The sequence below is a fragment of the Colletotrichum aenigma genome, assembly GCF_013390185.1.
Source record: "Colletotrichum aenigma strain Cg56 chromosome Unknown KSG_Cg56_contig08, whole genome shotgun sequence".
Taxonomy (NCBI): Eukaryota; Fungi; Ascomycota; class Sordariomycetes; order Glomerellales; family Glomerellaceae; genus Colletotrichum; species Colletotrichum aenigma.
Window position 1 is genome coordinate 4,071,093 of NW_023500914.1, and position 18,215 is coordinate 4,089,307.

General features: G+C 53.7%; 5 protein-coding genes across 5 annotated transcripts; 2 read left to right on the forward strand and 3 right to left on the reverse strand.

The window, feature by feature from the left end:
* Positions 1–2,496: 2,496 nt before the first annotated feature.
* Positions 2,497–5,369, forward strand: chr3 (Chitin synthase regulatory factor 3; the record flags this gene model as incomplete). Its single annotated transcript, XM_037327818.1, has 3 exons — positions 2,497–2,971; positions 3,021–5,183; positions 5,236–5,369. The coding sequence occupies 3 exons, from the start codon at positions 2,497–2,499 to the stop codon at positions 5,367–5,369; spliced, it is 2,772 nt and encodes a 923-aa protein (XP_037173654.1).
* A 1,799-nt stretch (positions 5,370–7,168) lies between these two features.
* On the forward strand, positions 7,169–8,656 carry CGCA056_v012575 (uncharacterized protein; the record flags this gene model as incomplete). The annotated part of the gene is made up of 1 exon (XM_037327819.1): positions 7,169–8,656. The coding sequence occupies one exon, from the start codon at positions 7,169–7,171 to the stop codon at positions 8,654–8,656; it is 1,488 nt and encodes a 495-aa protein (XP_037173655.1).
* Positions 8,657–11,628: 2,972 nt separating this feature from the next.
* Positions 11,629–12,804, reverse strand: CGCA056_v012576 (uncharacterized protein; the record flags this gene model as incomplete). Its single annotated transcript, XM_037327820.1, has 1 exon — positions 11,629–12,804. The coding sequence occupies one exon, from the start codon at positions 12,802–12,804 to the stop codon at positions 11,629–11,631; it is 1,176 nt and encodes a 391-aa protein (XP_037173656.1).
* A 672-nt stretch (positions 12,805–13,476) lies between these two features.
* On the reverse strand, positions 13,477–13,841 carry CGCA056_v012577 (uncharacterized protein; the record flags this gene model as incomplete). The annotated part of the gene is made up of 2 exons (XM_037327821.1): positions 13,477–13,663; positions 13,756–13,841. The coding sequence occupies 2 exons, from the start codon at positions 13,839–13,841 to the stop codon at positions 13,477–13,479; spliced, it is 273 nt and encodes a 90-aa protein (XP_037173657.1).
* A 2,276-nt stretch (positions 13,842–16,117) lies between these two features.
* On the reverse strand, positions 16,118–16,510 carry CGCA056_v012578 (uncharacterized protein; the record flags this gene model as incomplete). The annotated part of the gene is made up of 1 exon (XM_037327822.1): positions 16,118–16,510. The coding sequence occupies one exon, from the start codon at positions 16,508–16,510 to the stop codon at positions 16,118–16,120; it is 393 nt and encodes a 130-aa protein (XP_037173834.1).
* Between the last annotated feature and the right edge of the window lie 1,705 nt (positions 16,511–18,215).

Sequence of the window (18,215 nt, forward strand, 5' to 3'; positions counted from 1 at the left end):
CCACGGCCTGGCAGCAGGCGGGATGCCTGGTCGTTTTTTGCCCATCCTCTGAGGTTTGCATCGCTCGCGGAGGCTGGAGTGCACTTTCATGACACGTTGTCGGATGAAGCTTTGCAGCCGTGTGGAGGTCGAGAACAGAGATATGTCTTTGATCTTGCCTCGTGAGCAGCAGAGACGGGCGGCCGGAAGGGGCATAGCTGACGCTGCGTGCTGAAGACAATGGCCGGACGTAGCGAGGACACTGCCCAAACGGTATCCGTAGACAAGTGCTCCATGCCAGAGCAGCAAATTCAGGTTGTTCGAGTGACTGACTGACTCTTCGGGCGGAGACAGAGACAGCGCCTGTGGAATGCGTAGAGTCAATGTATCGGCCAGCCATGAGCCATGACCTCAGTTCCAAGTCAAGACGCTGGGAAGACCCTCGTTACAGCGCTCGGATGAACTTTTTCAGTGTCCCGGAGGGAAACATTCTTAGGGGGGCCAGCGGAAGGGCAAAGTACCCAAGGCCGACCTGGTACTTCGATTGTCAGTTTGCGAGAATGAGAGCACCGCCCGCGAGAGAGCCGGGATGGACGAAGGAAGGACTCCATCACATCAACACACATATTCGTCCACCAACTGCGAGACGTAATTTTAGCATAACAGAGTATCCCATCTGCGTCGCGGAGGGGCGGGAGGGCGGGAGGCCCCAGAGGTAACACAGGGACGACGTCTGCTGTTGTCGAAAGGTTTAACTGTAACGCGGGCTGGCCTGCTGGGATCTGGGGCTGTCGCCTGTTGGATCTGTTTAATGCGCCTCAACGGCCCCCATTGGCTTTATTGCTGTTCATGGGAGTCGACTGCCAGGCCTCTCTTCCTGCGAATAGCAGACCTCAGTGGTGTTCCTCCACGCTCATGGGCTGAGCTAACTGCGGCAGTGCGAGCGCTGCATCGCGTACCTTGCTTTAGTGAGGTACTTGCGTGCATCCCGTGGTGCTCTCGTCATCTGGGGGCCTTGCACCTACGCAGTACCTAGACAGTAATAACCACTTTACCAAGACAACTCCAAGGGTACGTACTGCTGGCAGCCAACCAACGGACCCACCGCAGCATCAGCGACCGCCCGGGGGCCCTGGGAGACGAGACACAAGACAACCCCTCGTCCATTATCCATCGATATCCGCCCAACCCAGTCGACTGTCCGCAGTCCACAGTCCACAGTCCACCACCCACTCTGAGTCTGTCCCCCTTCTCCTCCTCCACCACCACCCCAGTCTGTCTTTATTCACCTGCAGTTTGCAGACAGGCCGGAGAGACACGCGCATACAGAGAGGGGAGACCGGCAACAGACCCGACAACGCGCACACCATACACCACACACTGCTTCTGTTGCTGCTTATTTGCTTGGTGTGTGTCTCTCTGTCGCTCTCCATCGACGCGTGCATGAGGCCGACCTCTTCCTCGCCCTCTATCTCTTACCTCTCCTTTAACTCTCCTTCAAGCCCGACACCACACCATTCCCTACCTTGCCTCACCTCACCTTAATAGGGCTGCTTACGGGAAACACTGGAACGACACCCAGGGATCCAGACGACTGAGGACCCAACGACCTTACTCGACAACCCAAGACTCGCGCTGCACCTGCCCAGCCAGCCCCTCCAGTGTCCGCCTTTTCGCAGAGTACCACGCACCTCATTCGACTGCTGCCCAGTCTGCCTGCCTGCCTGCCTGCCTGCCTGTGCTTGCTTGGTCTTGGTCTTGGTCCTTGAACATTAACTCGGTCCATCTCCACCGTCTCTGCCACCAATAGACGCCGTGTTCTGGAAACACCTGCGATCTCCCCTTAACGGCCGGCTCTATTGAACTGAAGCAACCCGACCTGACCTTGCTTCCCGGCACTGCCAACGCGCGGCTCAAATCATTCTTTCTTCTTTTCTCCTTTTTTTGTATCCGTCTCTCCTTTTGCTCGACCGTTGTTGTGCGCCCCGAATACAGTTCCCCAAATTGCTGTGGACAGCTTCAGAAAAAAAACAACGTCAGGTCGACTGAGAGCCCGCGCTTTCCCGCATTGCCTGGCCCGCCGAAACTGTCGATCAACATTGAGTCGAAACGCGCTGAATCCCAGCACCTACAGCAGAGAAGGACGAGAAACCCCCGCCGCCGTCGCTACTTGGTGTTGCGATTCTGATTCTTCTTTTCTCGAACCGCTCAGCGATGCGCTTGTTGTTGTAGCAGCCCGATCCAATTCCGGAAAGCTGTGGAGCTACGCCTACCTAATTTCTCTCCTTTCCCAGAGCAACCTTTATGCGACCCCGAGCCGCGCAGGGGCTGTCCTGAACCCGGCACTTTCCCGACCTTGGGGACCACACACCAACAACACATACTCAAAACCTACACACCAATCGGCCCAAAATCACACGAGACGACTCCCGATCGCTTCAATTTGCGCCTGCGAAACCACCCAGTCGACGACGGCACGGTTTCGACCAGACTAGCGGCGGGAAAACAGACCAGACGATGGCAGGATACCCGGGACAGCGCCCATACGGCGGTGGCCCGCCCGCGCCTCGTCCTGGTCCAGGACCCGGCCTCGCGCAACGGGGCCCTCCTCCTCCCCAGCAGTACGACAACTACCAGCAAGACGGCTACGGCTATGACTACTACGACGACGGTGGCTACGGCCAGGACTACGGCGGAGGGTACCAAGACCAGAACTACGGAAGAGGCCCGCCACCGCCGAATCAGGGCTACCCGCAACAGGACTACTACGGCGGCGGCCCAGGACCCAATGGCCCGGGGAGAGGAGGACGTCCGCCGCCACAAATGGGAAGAGGAGGCCCGATAGCACGTCCCCCAACAGCCGACGGTGTTCGCGGCGGCTATCCCCCCGGTCCCTCGGGTCGTGGTGGCCCTGGTGGCCGCGGAGGATTCCCCATGGGACGCGGAGGGCGACCTGCTCCGTACGAGCGATCGGCGAACTCAGACCCTGCGGGTAAGTTGCGCAATGGAGCCATTGCTGTCGTATGCTGATCAATCGCTAGCGAACCGCCCCCGACCGCAAGATGGCGGCCCAATAAGCCCACCTGGCCCCCAGGGCTTTGGCGGCGCCTTCCCCGCGTTCCCTGGACAGGGTCGCAAGACAGACCTCGACGAAGAGCAGGCGATACTGAATAAGATGGCCGGCTTGGAAATTGCAGCCCAGGGACCACCTCCAAGACAGCCGAATGGCAGAGGGCCGCCCCCGCGAGGATATCCGGAGCCGCGACGTGGCCCCGACCCCGGCTACGGAGGGCCTGACTTCAGAGACGATGGCTATGGCCCGCAGGACAACTTCGGCCCCCCGCCTCGGAGTATGACGATGCCGGTCAATGATCCCATGCAAAGACGCGCGCCGCCGCATCGGCAAGACACGTACGCAGGGCCGGGCGGTCAAGGAGGACCTCCTCGTAACGGTGTCCCTCCCCGGCCATCTACAGCTCAGGGCAACAGACCGCCGCCGCAGCGCATGCATCCTCCGAACCCCCCGCTGCCCCTTCAGAACGGATATGATGGATATGACGGAGGCCACGATGGTTATAGGGACACCAGGGCATCATTTGGCGATGTCTATGATGCATACTATCAGCCCCCGCGTACGAGCAACGATTACCGTGGGCCGGGGGGCCCTGGAGGCGCTCCTGACTTCGATGCGCAGCCTTCACACCGCCCGCGCGGCTCATTTGATCAGCACATGAGACCCGGCATTGCGGAACATACTCAGCCGGGTGCTAAGCGCATGCCGGAAATGAGCCGCACAAAGTCGCAACCTGATTTGAGACAATCGCAGCAAGCCGTTTTCGAGATGGCCGGTGACGCGCCGCCAATGCCACCCATGAATGGCGGCTACCAACAAGACGCTTACAACGGTCCAACCGGCTGGGATCAACCACAACAACCTAACCCGCCGCAAATGGGACGTCCGGGTCTCCCTCATGGACCGTCTCCAAGTCGCAGCGGTGATTCACTGCCATCTCACCCCACTCCAGTTCGCCCTGGTCATATGCCCAACTCGATGGTCAGCATGAGCGACAAGCCTGCACCTGTCCGCAACTACAACGGCGGAATGGGCGGACCAATGCCTCCCGCCGGTCCTGGTGCGATGCCCCCGCAGCAGATGGCTCCCCAGCAAGCCAGCACGCCGTCTTTCACGGAAGCTTCGACGCCAGTCACACAGGAGGAGCTCGAGCGCCTGCGCCAGATCATCAAGACGAATCCCAATGACCAAGAGTCTGCCCTGAGGCTGGCAAAGAGACTCGTGGAGGCGGTCGACGTACTAGCGCCTCACTTGGCTGACCCGAAGATGAAGGTTCGCGCGCGTGAGAAGTACCTCATGGATGCGAACAAGATTCTCAAGAAGCTATCGAATGCCCAAAACCCCGAATCTATGTTTTTCTACGCAGATTGTCTTGGACGCGGACTATTTGGACAGGAGCCCGACAACAAGGAAGCCTTCACGCTATACCAGTCGTCAGCCAAGCTTGGACACGCGGCGGCCGCGTACAGGACGGCGGTGTGCTGCGAAATCGGTCACGAAGAGGGCGGCGGTACGAGGAAAGATCCCTTAAAGGCGATTCAGTGGTATAAGAGAGCTGCAACGCTTGGGGACACGCCAGCCATGTACAAGGTGGGCATGATCCTGCTGAAGGGACTTCTTGGCCAGCCCAAGAATCCTCGTGAAGCTGTGGGTTGGTTGAAGCGGGCTGCCGAACGCGCCGACGCCGAGAACCCTCACGCTTTGCATGAGCTCGGCCTACTGTACGAGTCCGCAGCTCCCAATGACGCCATTATCAAGGACGAGGCCTACGCCTTTACTCTCTTCCGACAGGCTGCGGACCTTGGCTACAAATTCTCGCAGTATCGACTCGGGTGCGCCTTTGAATATGGTCTCATGGGCTGTCCTATCGATCCTCGACAGTCAATCATGTGGTACTCTCGCGCCGCGCAGCAGGGCGAGCATCAGTCCGAGCTGTCGCTCAGTGGATGGTATCTTACTGGCAGTGATAATGTCCTGCAGCAGAGCGACACGGAGGCATACTTGTGGGCTCGCAAGGCGGCGATGGCTGGTTTGGCAAAGGCCGAGTACGCGATGGGATACTTTACGGAAGTAGGCATCGGTGTGCCGGCCAACATGGAGGACGCGAAGCGGTGGTACTGGAGAGCGGCTGGTAAGTTTCCTTTTGACTTCTCGCTACAAGCGCATGCTAATTGTGTCAACAGCCCAAGACTTCCCCAAGGCCCGCGAGCGCCTCGAGGACCTCAAGCGCGCTGGCAAGAACGGCCCTCGGCAGCGCGAGCGCATCTCCCGTAGCAAGATCGGCAAGCAACAGGAAGGCGAGTGTGTCGTCATGTAGAGCTGACGGCAAATGGACTTACGACCAAACACGTAATACGAGCGGTCGCCGGGCTGGACTTCCCTGTGTTGAAAACGAAAAACCGCGATGACGACCACGAAAGAAAAAGGAAAGGGCACGATGTAAACCGTGTACTTGTACGGCAACCCACACCAACGACCAGATGTACGATGCTGCCTTTGGAGAGAAATCAGATGCTCCGCTAGGGAATAAAAGATACAAAAAGTTTGAACTTGTTTTTCGTCTGGCGGTGGTTGACACCTGGCGTTCCTCTATTTTTGGGTATGCCTGTTTTTCATGTTTGGATCAAGTTGGATGAAAGGATGGGTAGGCAGCTGCGTGTATGCGGATGTTGATGTTGATGGGATTTGTACCCGATCTTGCATTGTGCCGGGCCACGGCATGGCGTATTCTATACAGATGTGTTATGCGGCGTTTAGCATATATAATTATTCACTGCTATGCGGGTAATCCTCGGTGATGTGTGGCGTGAGGCTGCTGTGCGGTGTGCGGTGAGGACCTGCTTGTCCTTGACAGACGGTGTCTATGTTGGGTACCACAAAGGTTCCACGGCTAAGGTTCTTCGCCCACATTCGAGAGAGGTGGGGATTGGAATTGGCACCAAGGTCCATCAACATGCTGCTGGGCCCCCATTCTAGTGTTACACGGCACGGCACAAATCATTTCGTTGGCTGGGTTCTGGGCGAATTGTTATGGGAGGGGGGAGACGGGAGACGGGCTTTGGGGGATCGGAGGTTTGACGATGGAGATGGATGGAGTTGGTCGGATGGCGGCGTGATCTGGGTGGAGAACTTCGGCGCCGGAGGACCTGACAGCAGCCAACCCCCTTTCAGAGTGTTTTCCTTCTTTCTGCGTTAATCGATGAGCGCATAGGTAGGAGGGAGCTAGTCGGAGATAGGTAGTTCGTTCAATCGGCCGGCAGTCATACTGGCAGGCGTCGGTGAGCCTCCGAGCCGTGACCGACTCGTAGTTGGGAGGGAAGGGTATGGATTGGCTTCCGCGGTGTGAAGGAGGCCAGCTTTCTGGTAGATGTGAAGAATATTGTCGGGGTTTCTGGTACATTGGGGTGTTGTGCATTGGTGTTGGAGCAACTCGCCTACGAAGGAAGAACAGGCAGTATGAAGGCGGCGTAACTGGGTGACGGAGAAGGCAAGCGATTGACCTGGGCACCTTCTGGTTCTGGCTTCGGTGCTTGCCGCGTTGGAGAAGTCCCTTCCTGCGGTGAACTATCGTCATCAAGGTTACCGAGACCATCAAGGCCACCCGCATTATTTGGTAGCGGGCATTGGGTCTCGTTGGCGTCCTTTCCGTCTTTCTCTCTTCCTCCATGCGAGTTGTAAGGAACCCGAACGGTGCCTACCTTTCGTGCGGGTGTTTGGCTGTCTGGTTTCTTGGAAGGAGGCGGCGACCTACAACTCCGTTTCGGTTCATGGACTGCGGTTGTTAAGGTTTTACAGCCGGAGACAGCCTCAGCGGACCTCCTTACTGGAAAGTTTTTCTTTCTGGATCACCATAAGATCCATTGAAAACTCCAACATTCCTGACATTGAGTAGTTGCTTTCTCACTTTATCAGAGCACTTTTCGGTCATCAAGCTGCTTCCTCATACCAGCGCTCTTTCCTGCTGCCGACGTTCTGGCCTTCCGCTATCTTTCCTCCAGTTCACCAGCGCTCTTTCCTGCCGCCACCACTCCCGTCCTACACCAGCGCTCTCGTCTTCCGACAGATCTTCCGCTTTTCGTCAGCGGTGTTTGATCCATATTACACACATACGAAATCATGGACTTCCAACCTCCCCGAGAGGCCCCCTGGTTCGATGTCGGTCAAACACTGGAACTATTTCCCAATCTCAATCTAGCTGAACCTTGGGGCGGCGCCTACCCCGTTCCTAAATGGTCTGAGATGAAGAACATTGCCTCATACCCGCGCGGCTTCGACCCGGACGCGGAAGTCGACAAAGAGGTTATCTGCAAGGTGAAGATCATCAGGCATCTTCGGGTCGGCCTGGGCCGTGGTCCGCAGGTGCTGCTCTGCAAAGCCACCCAGTATCCGCAAACCCTCGCACAGTCGCAGATGCCGTTTCCGCCGTCCGACGCGAAGGAACATCTTGCTGACCATTTCGTCCTGAAGGTTTCGGACGGGGGCCTGTTTCCCGGCGGGGGAGGTATCCCACCCTGGAACAACTGGGAGCTGGCGGACCAGGACCACAGCAGAGACTCGTCTGCGCTGAGGTACCTCTACCAGAAGCATTTGGAATGCGGGGGTATTATGGGATATCCGTATCATGTGCCGTCCTACTTTGGCACGTGGGTCGTCAAGCTTCCCTACGAGAACAAGGCCGGTGAGCAGAAGATGCGATATGTTGGCGCGGTCGCCATGGAGTTCATCCGCGGGGTTTCCATCGATGATCTCTGCAAGGGCGTGCTTATCAAGAACCGTAACATCAACCTCAAATCAGACGACGATGAGTATGAATCTTTCTTCGACACCGCTTGTCTTATTCCGAGAAACGACCCAGGTCTTTTCCGAGGACCGGAATTCGCTGGTCTGGTAATCGACGCAGAAGATGAGGCTTTCAGGTTGATGGTGCTCAAGGGTGTGCTAGATGGTATTGTCAAGACCTTGCATGCCGGTGTGCAGTACAACGACCTGAGCCCCCAAAACACGTTCGTAACGATTGTTGACGACAGCAATTCTGAGGCTCCTGTGCCCCGAATTGTGTTCCTCGACTACTTCAGTTTTGAAATCTACGAGAAGACCAAGAACGCCAAAGACCCGAGATGGCCTGATGCGCACCCGCTTGCCGAGGAACCGCGCCCAGTCCATCCGTTCGAGAGGTGCTGCATCATCCCGCTGTCCAAGTTCTCCGGCTGGTACCCGCCGCTCTGGGACAAGCATCCATTGTTGTTTGACTGCTGGCTTGGAAAGACTTTTGGCAAGGTTGAGGAAGGGCTCTACTCTGTCTTCAGTGACCGAGGCGATGAATCGGACCGCTCTTTGAGAAAGCTTGTGGCAGACCACGGAGCCAAGTATAAAGATGCTCCCATGGATTCAAAGGGCGATTTTCTGCGGTCAGTGAAGGACCACACGGGGGTGGATGTTTCGGAGTTCATGAACCGAAAGGCCTACGAGGATCTTACTTATCAGAAGCAAGAAGCTGTGCAGTCTGCCAAGAGTGCTCTTAGCAGGAAGCGGCAGCGAGACGATGACGATGATGAAGAGGGAGGCGACACGGTTTCTGACCAGAGCAAGAGGCAGAAACAGTGAGCTGGATTGAGATTTGGTACATGATCGTAGTTTATAACAGTGACTACTAGCGATACAGCGGCATCAATGTAATACTTGTAAAATAGACGCGATGTTTTCCCTATCGTCACAGCCCAAAACCTTCCGTACTTGCCCGCCAGATTTGCAACTGATTGAATGCCACGATGGAACTGAGACCCACGAAAGATGTGTGATATCAGACTTTTCTAGCGTTGCGGCTTCCTGTAATCGGAGTTGGAGCAAACCCACACGCACGCATCCGGGTGACGAACAAAGGCACACGAGATCGCCTAATTTTCCTGTGCACTTGACTACTGCTATCGAAAGCGATAGTAGCGATAGCGACGACGAGGATGAGGACGAGGATGAGGACGACTATAACGATAATTATAATAGAAGCGATGAGGACGAGGACGACTATAACAACAACAATCATAATAGAAACGGGGACAATAACAACATCAACGGTAGTGGAGTGATTAGAGCATAGCCACAGGAAAAGTAGTCGCTCTAGCACAGGAAAAGTAGGCGGTCTCAGGCACAAGGGCTGATCCAAGTAACTTCCTGTGTTCGGCGTTTGGTGCTGGCACAGTCTGGGGTACCTGCCTGGTCAAATCAAGAGGAAAATCCCACAATGCAAAATGCTTCGTGCTAGAGAGGTGGTTCTTGTACTGCACCTTTCCGCTACAATCAACCCTTTCCAACAGTCCATGCGTCTTTAAGGATATGAAAATTTCCCCGGAGTATTTGATTTTTCTCACTTCTCGCTTCTCCTTCTTGCTTTTTCACCCGCTCTTTGCCTCCTCGAACAGAAACCGAGTCTTCCCTGACGCCACCAAGCCCCCAATTCTTCTCTTCTGCTACAGCAGCTGTTTTATTTTGCCCCTTCTCTTCAGAAATCTCCTCGGCAACCGTCCAAGAATCTTACAACTGCTTCAGTCCTGCACGCCTCCCGTCGACATCATCTGAAGACTCGGTCACCTTATCTTCAAACCGCCGCAAACCACCACACATATATCGTCATGCATCGGAACTGCCCATGGTTCGACGCCGGTGAAACGCTTGAGTTGCTACCACGCCTCAATCCTCCCGAGCCGTGGGGCTATAATCTCTACCCCCCTGCCACTCCCGCTCAGCTGGATGGCCTTAGGAACTTCGACCCGGACGCAGGTGTCGACAAGGAAACTATCGCCCATGTTAAAATCATCAAGCATCTTTCGAACGATACGAAGGGTTTTTACCAAGTGTTGCTGTGCAAGATGACAAAGTACCCGCGATCCCTTGTGCAGCCACAAATGCCGTTCCCACGTTTAGATCCCGAAACAAAGACGAAGGACTCGGTTGATTACTTTATCGTCAAGGTATCGAATGGACTGGTATTCCCCGGCGGACCCGGGGACCCTCCCTACGGCAATTGGCAACTTGCTGAGCATTTTTACGCTCGCGAATCGGCTGCCTTGAGGCTTCACTACGAGAAGCACCTGGTGCGTGGAAATATCATGGGCCCTCCTTACCATGTACCATCTTACTACGGCACATGGGTTGTCAAGGTCCCCTATGTGGATGAAGAAGACAAAAATGCCCCGAAGATCCGATACGCCAGCGCCATTGCCGTGGAGTACATTCGAGGGCTCTCTATCAAGAACCTTTGTATTTCGAACGATCCAGAGGATCCCGTGCTCGTGCCGAAGGATTACGATGTGAGACTCGAATATCGGTCAGCTCTCGGTTCAATGAATCCTCAGGACGAGACTTTTGGATTGGACGTTCTCAAGCTTTGGTTGGACGGGGTCGTCAAGTCTCTGCATGTCGGTGTGCAACTCCACAATCTAAGTCCTCGAAACATCCTGGTGACAGTCCTTGACCTGAACGGGTCACCGATCCCTACTAGAGTGGTTCTCGCCGATTACTCCTGTAGCGAGATCTACGAGAAGAATAAGTATGCCAGAAATCCCGAGCTTCCCGAATGGCCTAGTCGACACCCTCTTACAGAGCTGCCTAACCCGCCTCACCCGTTCGAGAGGTTCTGTATTCATTCTATTTGGCGCTTCCAGGGATGGTATCCGGAAAGGTGGTATACAATTCCATGGCTGTGTGAGCACTGGCTTGGCTGGGTCTTCGGCAAGATCGAAGACAGCTCCAAGTATCCTGTCTTCAGGATGTCCACAAACGACTATCTGGCCTTCGGTACGATCGAAGTCAATTCCGAGTACCCTGCCTTCAGGATGTTCATGGACAACAATTACCGGAGAGTTCGTGAGCTTAGGAAGACGGTAGCGGACCTAGCGGCTGAAAGTCGAAGCTCGCAGCCCGAGGCCTCGTATGGCGAAGAATGCGAGAATGCCATCGAAGAGCTGCGAGGCCAGAAGGCAGACGAGTCGGTTGTGCGCAACGTGTAGACGGTCAACGGCGCCGCACCCCCCTCGTGGCGCACTATCTATGGCGACTTGAAATCTGGAGGAATTGTACGTTGCGTGAAGTTCCTCCCTCCAAAGCTCCAGAGAAGTGAGGGTGAGAATGCCGCCTCGGAAGAGGAAACTTCTAGCCCCAAAAGGCAGAAGCAGTGAACACAAGACGGTTTTAGTCGCTTGGCGGCATTGTCGGAGGACTCCGATGTACAGGCGCACCCTATAAGTTCAGTCTTACTCTGCTAATTGTTTCTTTGAGCTTGCCTAGTCTATGATTGAGGATGTGATTGTGAAAATGTATGACTGAAATGCGGGTAACAGAACGTTAATAGAAAGCAATACAAAACCGAAGAAAAAAAGTTTCCATTGTGAGCAGTGTGAGGCCTTTCAATCAGAGTCTTTCTGCCCCAAGTCCAGAGAACCCAGCAAACACGATCAAGAGTGACGAAAATTACCAAGACATCAAGAAAATTCTTCAATTTTCATCTGGCGAACTATGCTGACAAATGTGATGTATCTTGTTTTCTAGTCTGTAAATCAAATAACGGAAAAATCATCTGCAGATTAAAAGACTGGAAACATAGAGAGACCCAAGTATTCAGCATTCTCATCAGGAAGATTGCTGTATTTCTCGTTGCCGTCCAAGGGCCCGAACCCGCTTTCACTCAAAAGCCATCCATGGAACTGGTCGGAGTCGTAGGTGCACCATTCACGAGGAAACCAGCCCTGAAAGTCCGAGACTTCTGATATGGCCGGAAAGTACAGAGCAGGATGAGGTGGTCGGTCAAGCTGCTGTGCGATCATGGGTTTTCCCAAATCACGTCCCTCCTTGGTCCGAGACCACACCTTATCCATGTAGTAACCGACGGAGACAACCCTCGGTTCTTCAAGCTCTTTCCCGTTGTTGCGCAGAGAAACCAAGACTTTGCTAGGGGCGAGGCCCATCCTGTCGACAAAGATGCCAGCGTGCAATTTTCGGACTACGCCGTCGAGCAAGGTCTTGAATATGCGGAGTCGGCTTTCGGTATCCATCAGGAGCGTCTTGTCGGAGTTTCTGTACAGTGCGATGGGGGCTGTACTGAGTTGGAGGGGGCCATAATTATCACGGTCCCAGTCTCGGGTGCCAAGTTGCTCAATGGAGACTCCGTGAATGTATTCCATCACGATGAGACTGGTGTATCTGTCGCGGGCGCAAGCGTTCTGGCCCTTTTGTTCCTTCTCAAACACCCAAGTGCCATAGTACTGCGGTGCCAGATGAGGATAGCCGGTCAGCCCGTTGTCGTACAGGTGCTGGTACACTGCGGCCTCCGAATTCGGCTCGCCAGATGCATGATCGTGGGATCGGTATCCATCAGGAACCCATTTGTAGAGCGGTCTCGAAGCGAATGTCTTGACGATGACCAGGTTGGCCTCCGACAGGTGGTTTACGTGTGCGTTATTCATCTCGATGTCGGTTGGCGCTTGCTCCACGCGGCAGAGGAGGACCTTCTGGCCGTTCGCCGACGCGCCGCTGAGGCGCTCTTTGATCACGAGGCGAGCTCTCGTGGCAGGGTTGGCTTCCTCGATGAGTTTGCCGTCGGCTTGTGAGGGGTCGAAATCAGAAGGCGCCCTGCCTTCATCTTCGAATCCGATGTTGCAGGGGTCGGACAGCGGGTATGGCGTCAGCACCAGCTCTTCGCCCGGGTCGAACCTTTCGAGAGCCGTAGAGTCAAGGACTCGCACGATGGAAGTAGATGACATGTTTGCTGTGCGTGTGTGTCAAGATGTGTTAAATATGGAGGATGGCAATGGGTGAAGTTGGATGCTGGAATTGTGAAGAGGGTGGAAGGCGATGGTGATAACAGTGAGCAAGTTATCTGGAGGAGGAAGGGCGAGGCTCGTCTTTTTATCACTCTTGAAGGATGACCGGAGAAACCATTGTGTCCATTTTGTTCAGCAGTAAAAACCAACAAGCTCATTCTAAGTTTGAACTCGCTTGATTTCCAAACCGTGCCCGCGCATGGCATGTCTGGATACTGCAAAAAGCTAAATCCGACCTTACAAAGCGAGACGGCGTAACGAAATTCTGTCAAAACTTTCGCCGACGCCAACCTGTCTGAACCACTATGACAGGACCGAAGACCGAAATTTCCAAGTCTTGATTAAGATGATCTCTTTCTGGTCTAGCCCTCATGTGTGCTTGGGTTCCGTCAACACCACAAGGTCTGGTACCGCCGCTGCCTTACCGCACCCTTGTGACCATCCCATACCAGTACCCCGGTCTCCATCTCCGAACTAACTCACCCTCGCACATTATGCGCCAAATACGATGTTCCCATCTACGTTGCCCGTGTTGCAGTTGTCCCAGATGATATTAGAATTCATGAGCCATATACACTAATTCCTTCTCATGATGATAGTCGCAAATCGGCTTCAAATGTCGTTGTAAAAGATCATTCGCGGAAGTTCCTTCTCTGATACTGCCCACATCCATGCGGCACCGGGGTCGTAAGATATCGCTATTGAGCCAGATGAGGAGGAATCTGATGGGGGCTCTGATGTTGATCTAGGGTGGACGAGGTTCATAATCGATGTTCTCGACGAGCCTTTTGGAAAGGCTCTGGGCATTGTCAGTGTCTCTGGGTTTAGTAAGATGGTTGACAAAATCGTTTCATGGCAGTCAATGACAATCAGGTGTAGAAAGAAGCTTACAATGGGGTGCTGAGAGCGCCGTACCACAGACTTGGTTCTCTCGTCCCAAGCTCTTGGGTGCTTAAGAAGTTCCTCGCTTCTGCCATAGCATCGTCTATGCGCTCCTGTAGAGATGGGAAAAAAGGACGAAGTGATAGCAGAGATGTTACTAGACCCGCTGTGCCGTGCGCGAATGAGACGTCTCCTTTGTTTTCGAGAGATTCAGCCCCAGCCCCTGTTTCCTGAGATGGCCATTCCCCGTCCGGCCCTTGCAAGTTCAGCAACGCTGAAAGTCTCTCCACTAATTGCGAGGCCAATGGTGGTGTGGTCAACACAAGCTGCGTCAGCGTTCCCAGCTCCCCATTAGCAGCGCCATGAGATCTTGATTGAGGACAGGACCAAGGGGAAGAGAGGATATATTCTGAGATGTGGACGATGGCGCGAGAGACGAGCGGCGCTGATGACGGGACCCAGTGGCGTATGAGACGGAGGAGATAGAGAGTTCCTGAGAGGCCATGAATGAGGCAGGTTGGGAGATTGGCGTGTGAAATTGAGGGGAGGAGGGAGAGGAACTTGTGGACGTGGGTCAAGTCTTGAGATATGCAGGCGCGGATCGCTGGGCTGGCCAGGGTTTCAGAGAGGCCTAGGACGTGTTCGGGAGCTGAGTCCGGGGCGGATTGTGTCGGAATATTTGAGATGTATGCTCGTGCCCAATGAATTGCGTGGTAAGAATGGATCTGGAGGCGGGGAAAGGCCGATGAGATTGAGAGGAAAAGGTAGGCTGTTCCTGTGTGCGACGTGAGAGGTCCTGAAAGGGCTGAGGGCGGATAAGAGGATTGCGGCGGGGAGAGGGTGAGTATTTTTGAGAGATGGCCGAGTAGCGGACTGTTCATTGCGGAGGGCTTGGCGGGTAGATGAGCGATGAGCTGAGTTGGGATGAGGTTGTGTTGATGGGTTAGGTGTGGATGCTTACCGAGAATGTGGCGGGGAACGCGGGGTCGGGGCCAGGGGCTCAGCTGGAGATTGCCGGTGACATGGGTTGCTAGAGCACTCTGCTCACCCACTTCACCGAGGTGAGCTGTTTGTATGTTCGGTAACAATGCACGACGGAACACTGCAGCCACGAAGGGAATACAGACTCGATTGAGATTAGGTTATGCCCTCCGCTATTTCGCACCAATTCAAGCGTTTAAGGACTGTCAAATCCACGCTGTATCACGGACTAATTTTCAAAACGACCAGTGCCAAGACCACACCCGGCTGCGCAACATTTTCTCAGACTTGTTACACATAACTTCTCCAATTACATATCGTGCTGCTTATTTCAGGCCCATTTCACCTGAATGCCACGCTTGGTGAGACCTTCAACAGTGCCACCACCTCCGCCTGCAGCAACATCGCCCCTGCCCGTTCTGGCCTTACCTGGTTCAGAGACAATCGCTTCAACGACACCGAATTCAACACCACTCAATACGATGAGTGGCAGCGCTTGTTCATGCTTAAAAGCTCTGGAAAGATCCGCATCTTGATTAACTTCCACCTTACAGGTAAGCAATGCTGGGAGAAAAGAAACTCAATGCCTGACGAGTTCTAGATACCCCAGTGCCAAGGTGACCGGTGAGAAAGACCGCTCAAAACTTATCTCTGAGTTCCAATCTCCCGCACATGGTCCTTTACAATCGGGTATATCCTGGCGAACACATTACCAAGGCCATTTTGATTCGGGATAACATCGAGGAGATCTATGAGAACGTCTCACTGGCTATTATGACTTCCACTTCCATCCTTACAATGTCATGCTCTTGGTTGAGCCCATCGCGGAATGACACATAGTTTTCAGCTGTATTAGAGCACGAGAGGTTTAGGGGTGGGCACTGGAGGATATATGTGTTCCGGACAAGATCAAGAAGGACTAGAGTAGAGTTTCATGACACTAAGAAAACCCGCGGCTTGACGACTTTTCCAAAATGACATGCAGTCTTTCGATTCTATAAGTGATATTTGTGTACTCATTACGAGTGAAGCGTCTACGGCATTTTGAGTCAATCTGACCAAGCACCAAATCCGGGGTATCGCAAACAAAGAGCCATGCTCTACCGCTTGGACTTGGAAAATGGCCTCAGAACATGTCAGGAAAAACACACACGATGGAAAAGTTTATCACACGAGTGATGAGAACGAATTCTTGTATCCCATCTAAAGTAATACATGTGTCATTCATAACGCAACACTATCTTATGAGACAGATGAGACCCCATACTATGGCTCATGAAACCTTCAGAAGAAACCGTCGACATCAGAATCTAGTCACCGGAGAATGAGAACAAACAAGTCACGAAGAGAAAAGAATGACAAGCACATCCAAGCCGGTTTGTAGGGGTTTTCAGAGCTTGGAAGAGGCAGGAGTGACCTGAGTTGTCTCCATCGGCTGAGCATCTCCAAGGAATCCGATAAGGGCAGGAAGCAGTTTTTCGATGTTCTTGATGAGGCTTATCTGCATATGATCGGAAGTGTTGTAGTGAGAGGCCTCAGCTGGAACCTCCGGTCGGTCAAAGGATATGAGTTGCCATTCGGACTGATTTCCCACGCAGACGTACTGGCTTCCACTCCTGAGACTGTACGCAAGTACCTGTTGCAGCAAAGATGGCGAGCTATTTTCGACCTGGGCCTCGGCGGTGATGGAGGACATGTCGAACTGGGCGGCCTTCTCAAAGCTTTCAACGACGCTGATAGCTTCCTTCGAGGCAAAATGAGATTGAGAAGCAGAGGCAGACATGTTGAGTTGGATTCTGGTGAGCAGGCTGGTACTAATGGGTGATCAATCAAATTGAAATGGAAAAAGACGGGACATGGTGAAGACAAGAGGAAAGCCTGATGGTGGTGCGACAGATGATGGCGAGATGGGGGTCATCCAAGAGTGTTACGGCAGGAAATGACCATAATCAAGCACAGAATTCATTCCAGATCTTCACGGACTTGCCCCAATGAGATAAATGGCGGCAAACTCGTTTGTGGCTTCACACAGTGTGTATGAGGACTCGGATAAATCGCATCGAGGCAAGCCGCAGGCTAAATAATTACTTGGCGACGTACGACATGTCAGGCATGAAAAAATGTATCGTGTCACCTCATCTGGCGTCCGATTCTGTCACGCCGCGATGGCTACCTGCATATCAACGCCTGCATCATGCAGCCGGAGCGCGTCATGGCAAGGAACAGCGTAAACAGGCGATGAGAAGTGACTTGTCCACCATGGAAACTGCTTGAATAATCAGAGACATGCGATAACTCATCACGTTTTGATATAGAGTTTTGCTATCCGGGCGGATACTTCTGGCTAACCGGGCGGGTGTAGATATGAATGTAACGACACTATCGGCGACGACGACGACAATAGTAATAGGGATAGAGAGAGGGATAGGAATAGCGACGAAAATAATAGAAGTTAATCGAGATAAAATCAACTACAAGACCTAATACAGGTAGTTATCCGCCCGGTTAGCTAGAAGTATCCGCCCGGATAGCAAGACTCTTGATATAAACGGGGTATGTTTGCCCTGGCCCTCCTTCCTACCAAAACCTTGGGGGCCGGGGCTCCCCAACGTCGCATTTTGGACCCGGCCCTGCCGGCAGCAGCGCCGGCAGCAGCACCGACATGTATCTGTAACCCCAATCATGCAAATGCTTTCGGTTTAGTCAAACTCACTGGAAATAGAACGCTTTAGATGAACCCGGTCCCGGCTTGGGCCAGTCTCAGGGGCTCCAACAGTATGTGGCGAAGGGCTTAGGCGCCGTGGTGGACTCGTCCCGGCTGGCCACCTTTGCTGAACTCGTATTGATTGTCGGGCGCAAGCATCGTGCCGTTCATCACGTTTAATCTGCAGGCAAGGACGCAATTCGAGGAGGTCGAAGGCCGTATTTAGTGATGAGGAAAGACGCATTCCGTCACAGCATGTAAGCCAAGGTGGATTGAGACGTGTTATCACGGGGAAGGGCCATCTTTTTGGTACTCATTCTCCGCAGCGACCGGTTGAACCTTTTTGATGCTGTGAGTTTCGTGATCATTCACGCATTCCGCATGATTGTGGTCGATTGTGGTCGATTGTGGTGCATACAGAGTCAGATAGTAGCGTGCGGTACGCAGCCTGTTCCGTCTTGCAATTCTCGGCGCATGATTCTCTCTAGTTCTTGATGAAACATGCTTTCCTCAGCTTTGTCTAAAGGGTTTCCAAATGTTTGAATCGCGTAAGAAGCTGGTTCTCATCTGCCACTTCCGTCACTAGACTTACCTCACTGCCTCATGGGCCTGTTGGGTGTAGCCAAGAGGTCCCGCGCAACATGTACCTCCCCTCTTCATAACATGTGTCCTGCCGCTTGTCACATTAGCGGATCGGTTAACTCCACTTTGGACGCCGCGAGCCTTGTTCAGGTCAAGTTTGATTTCGCCCAGCAAGTCAATCGTTCTGACCCGTACGTCGCCT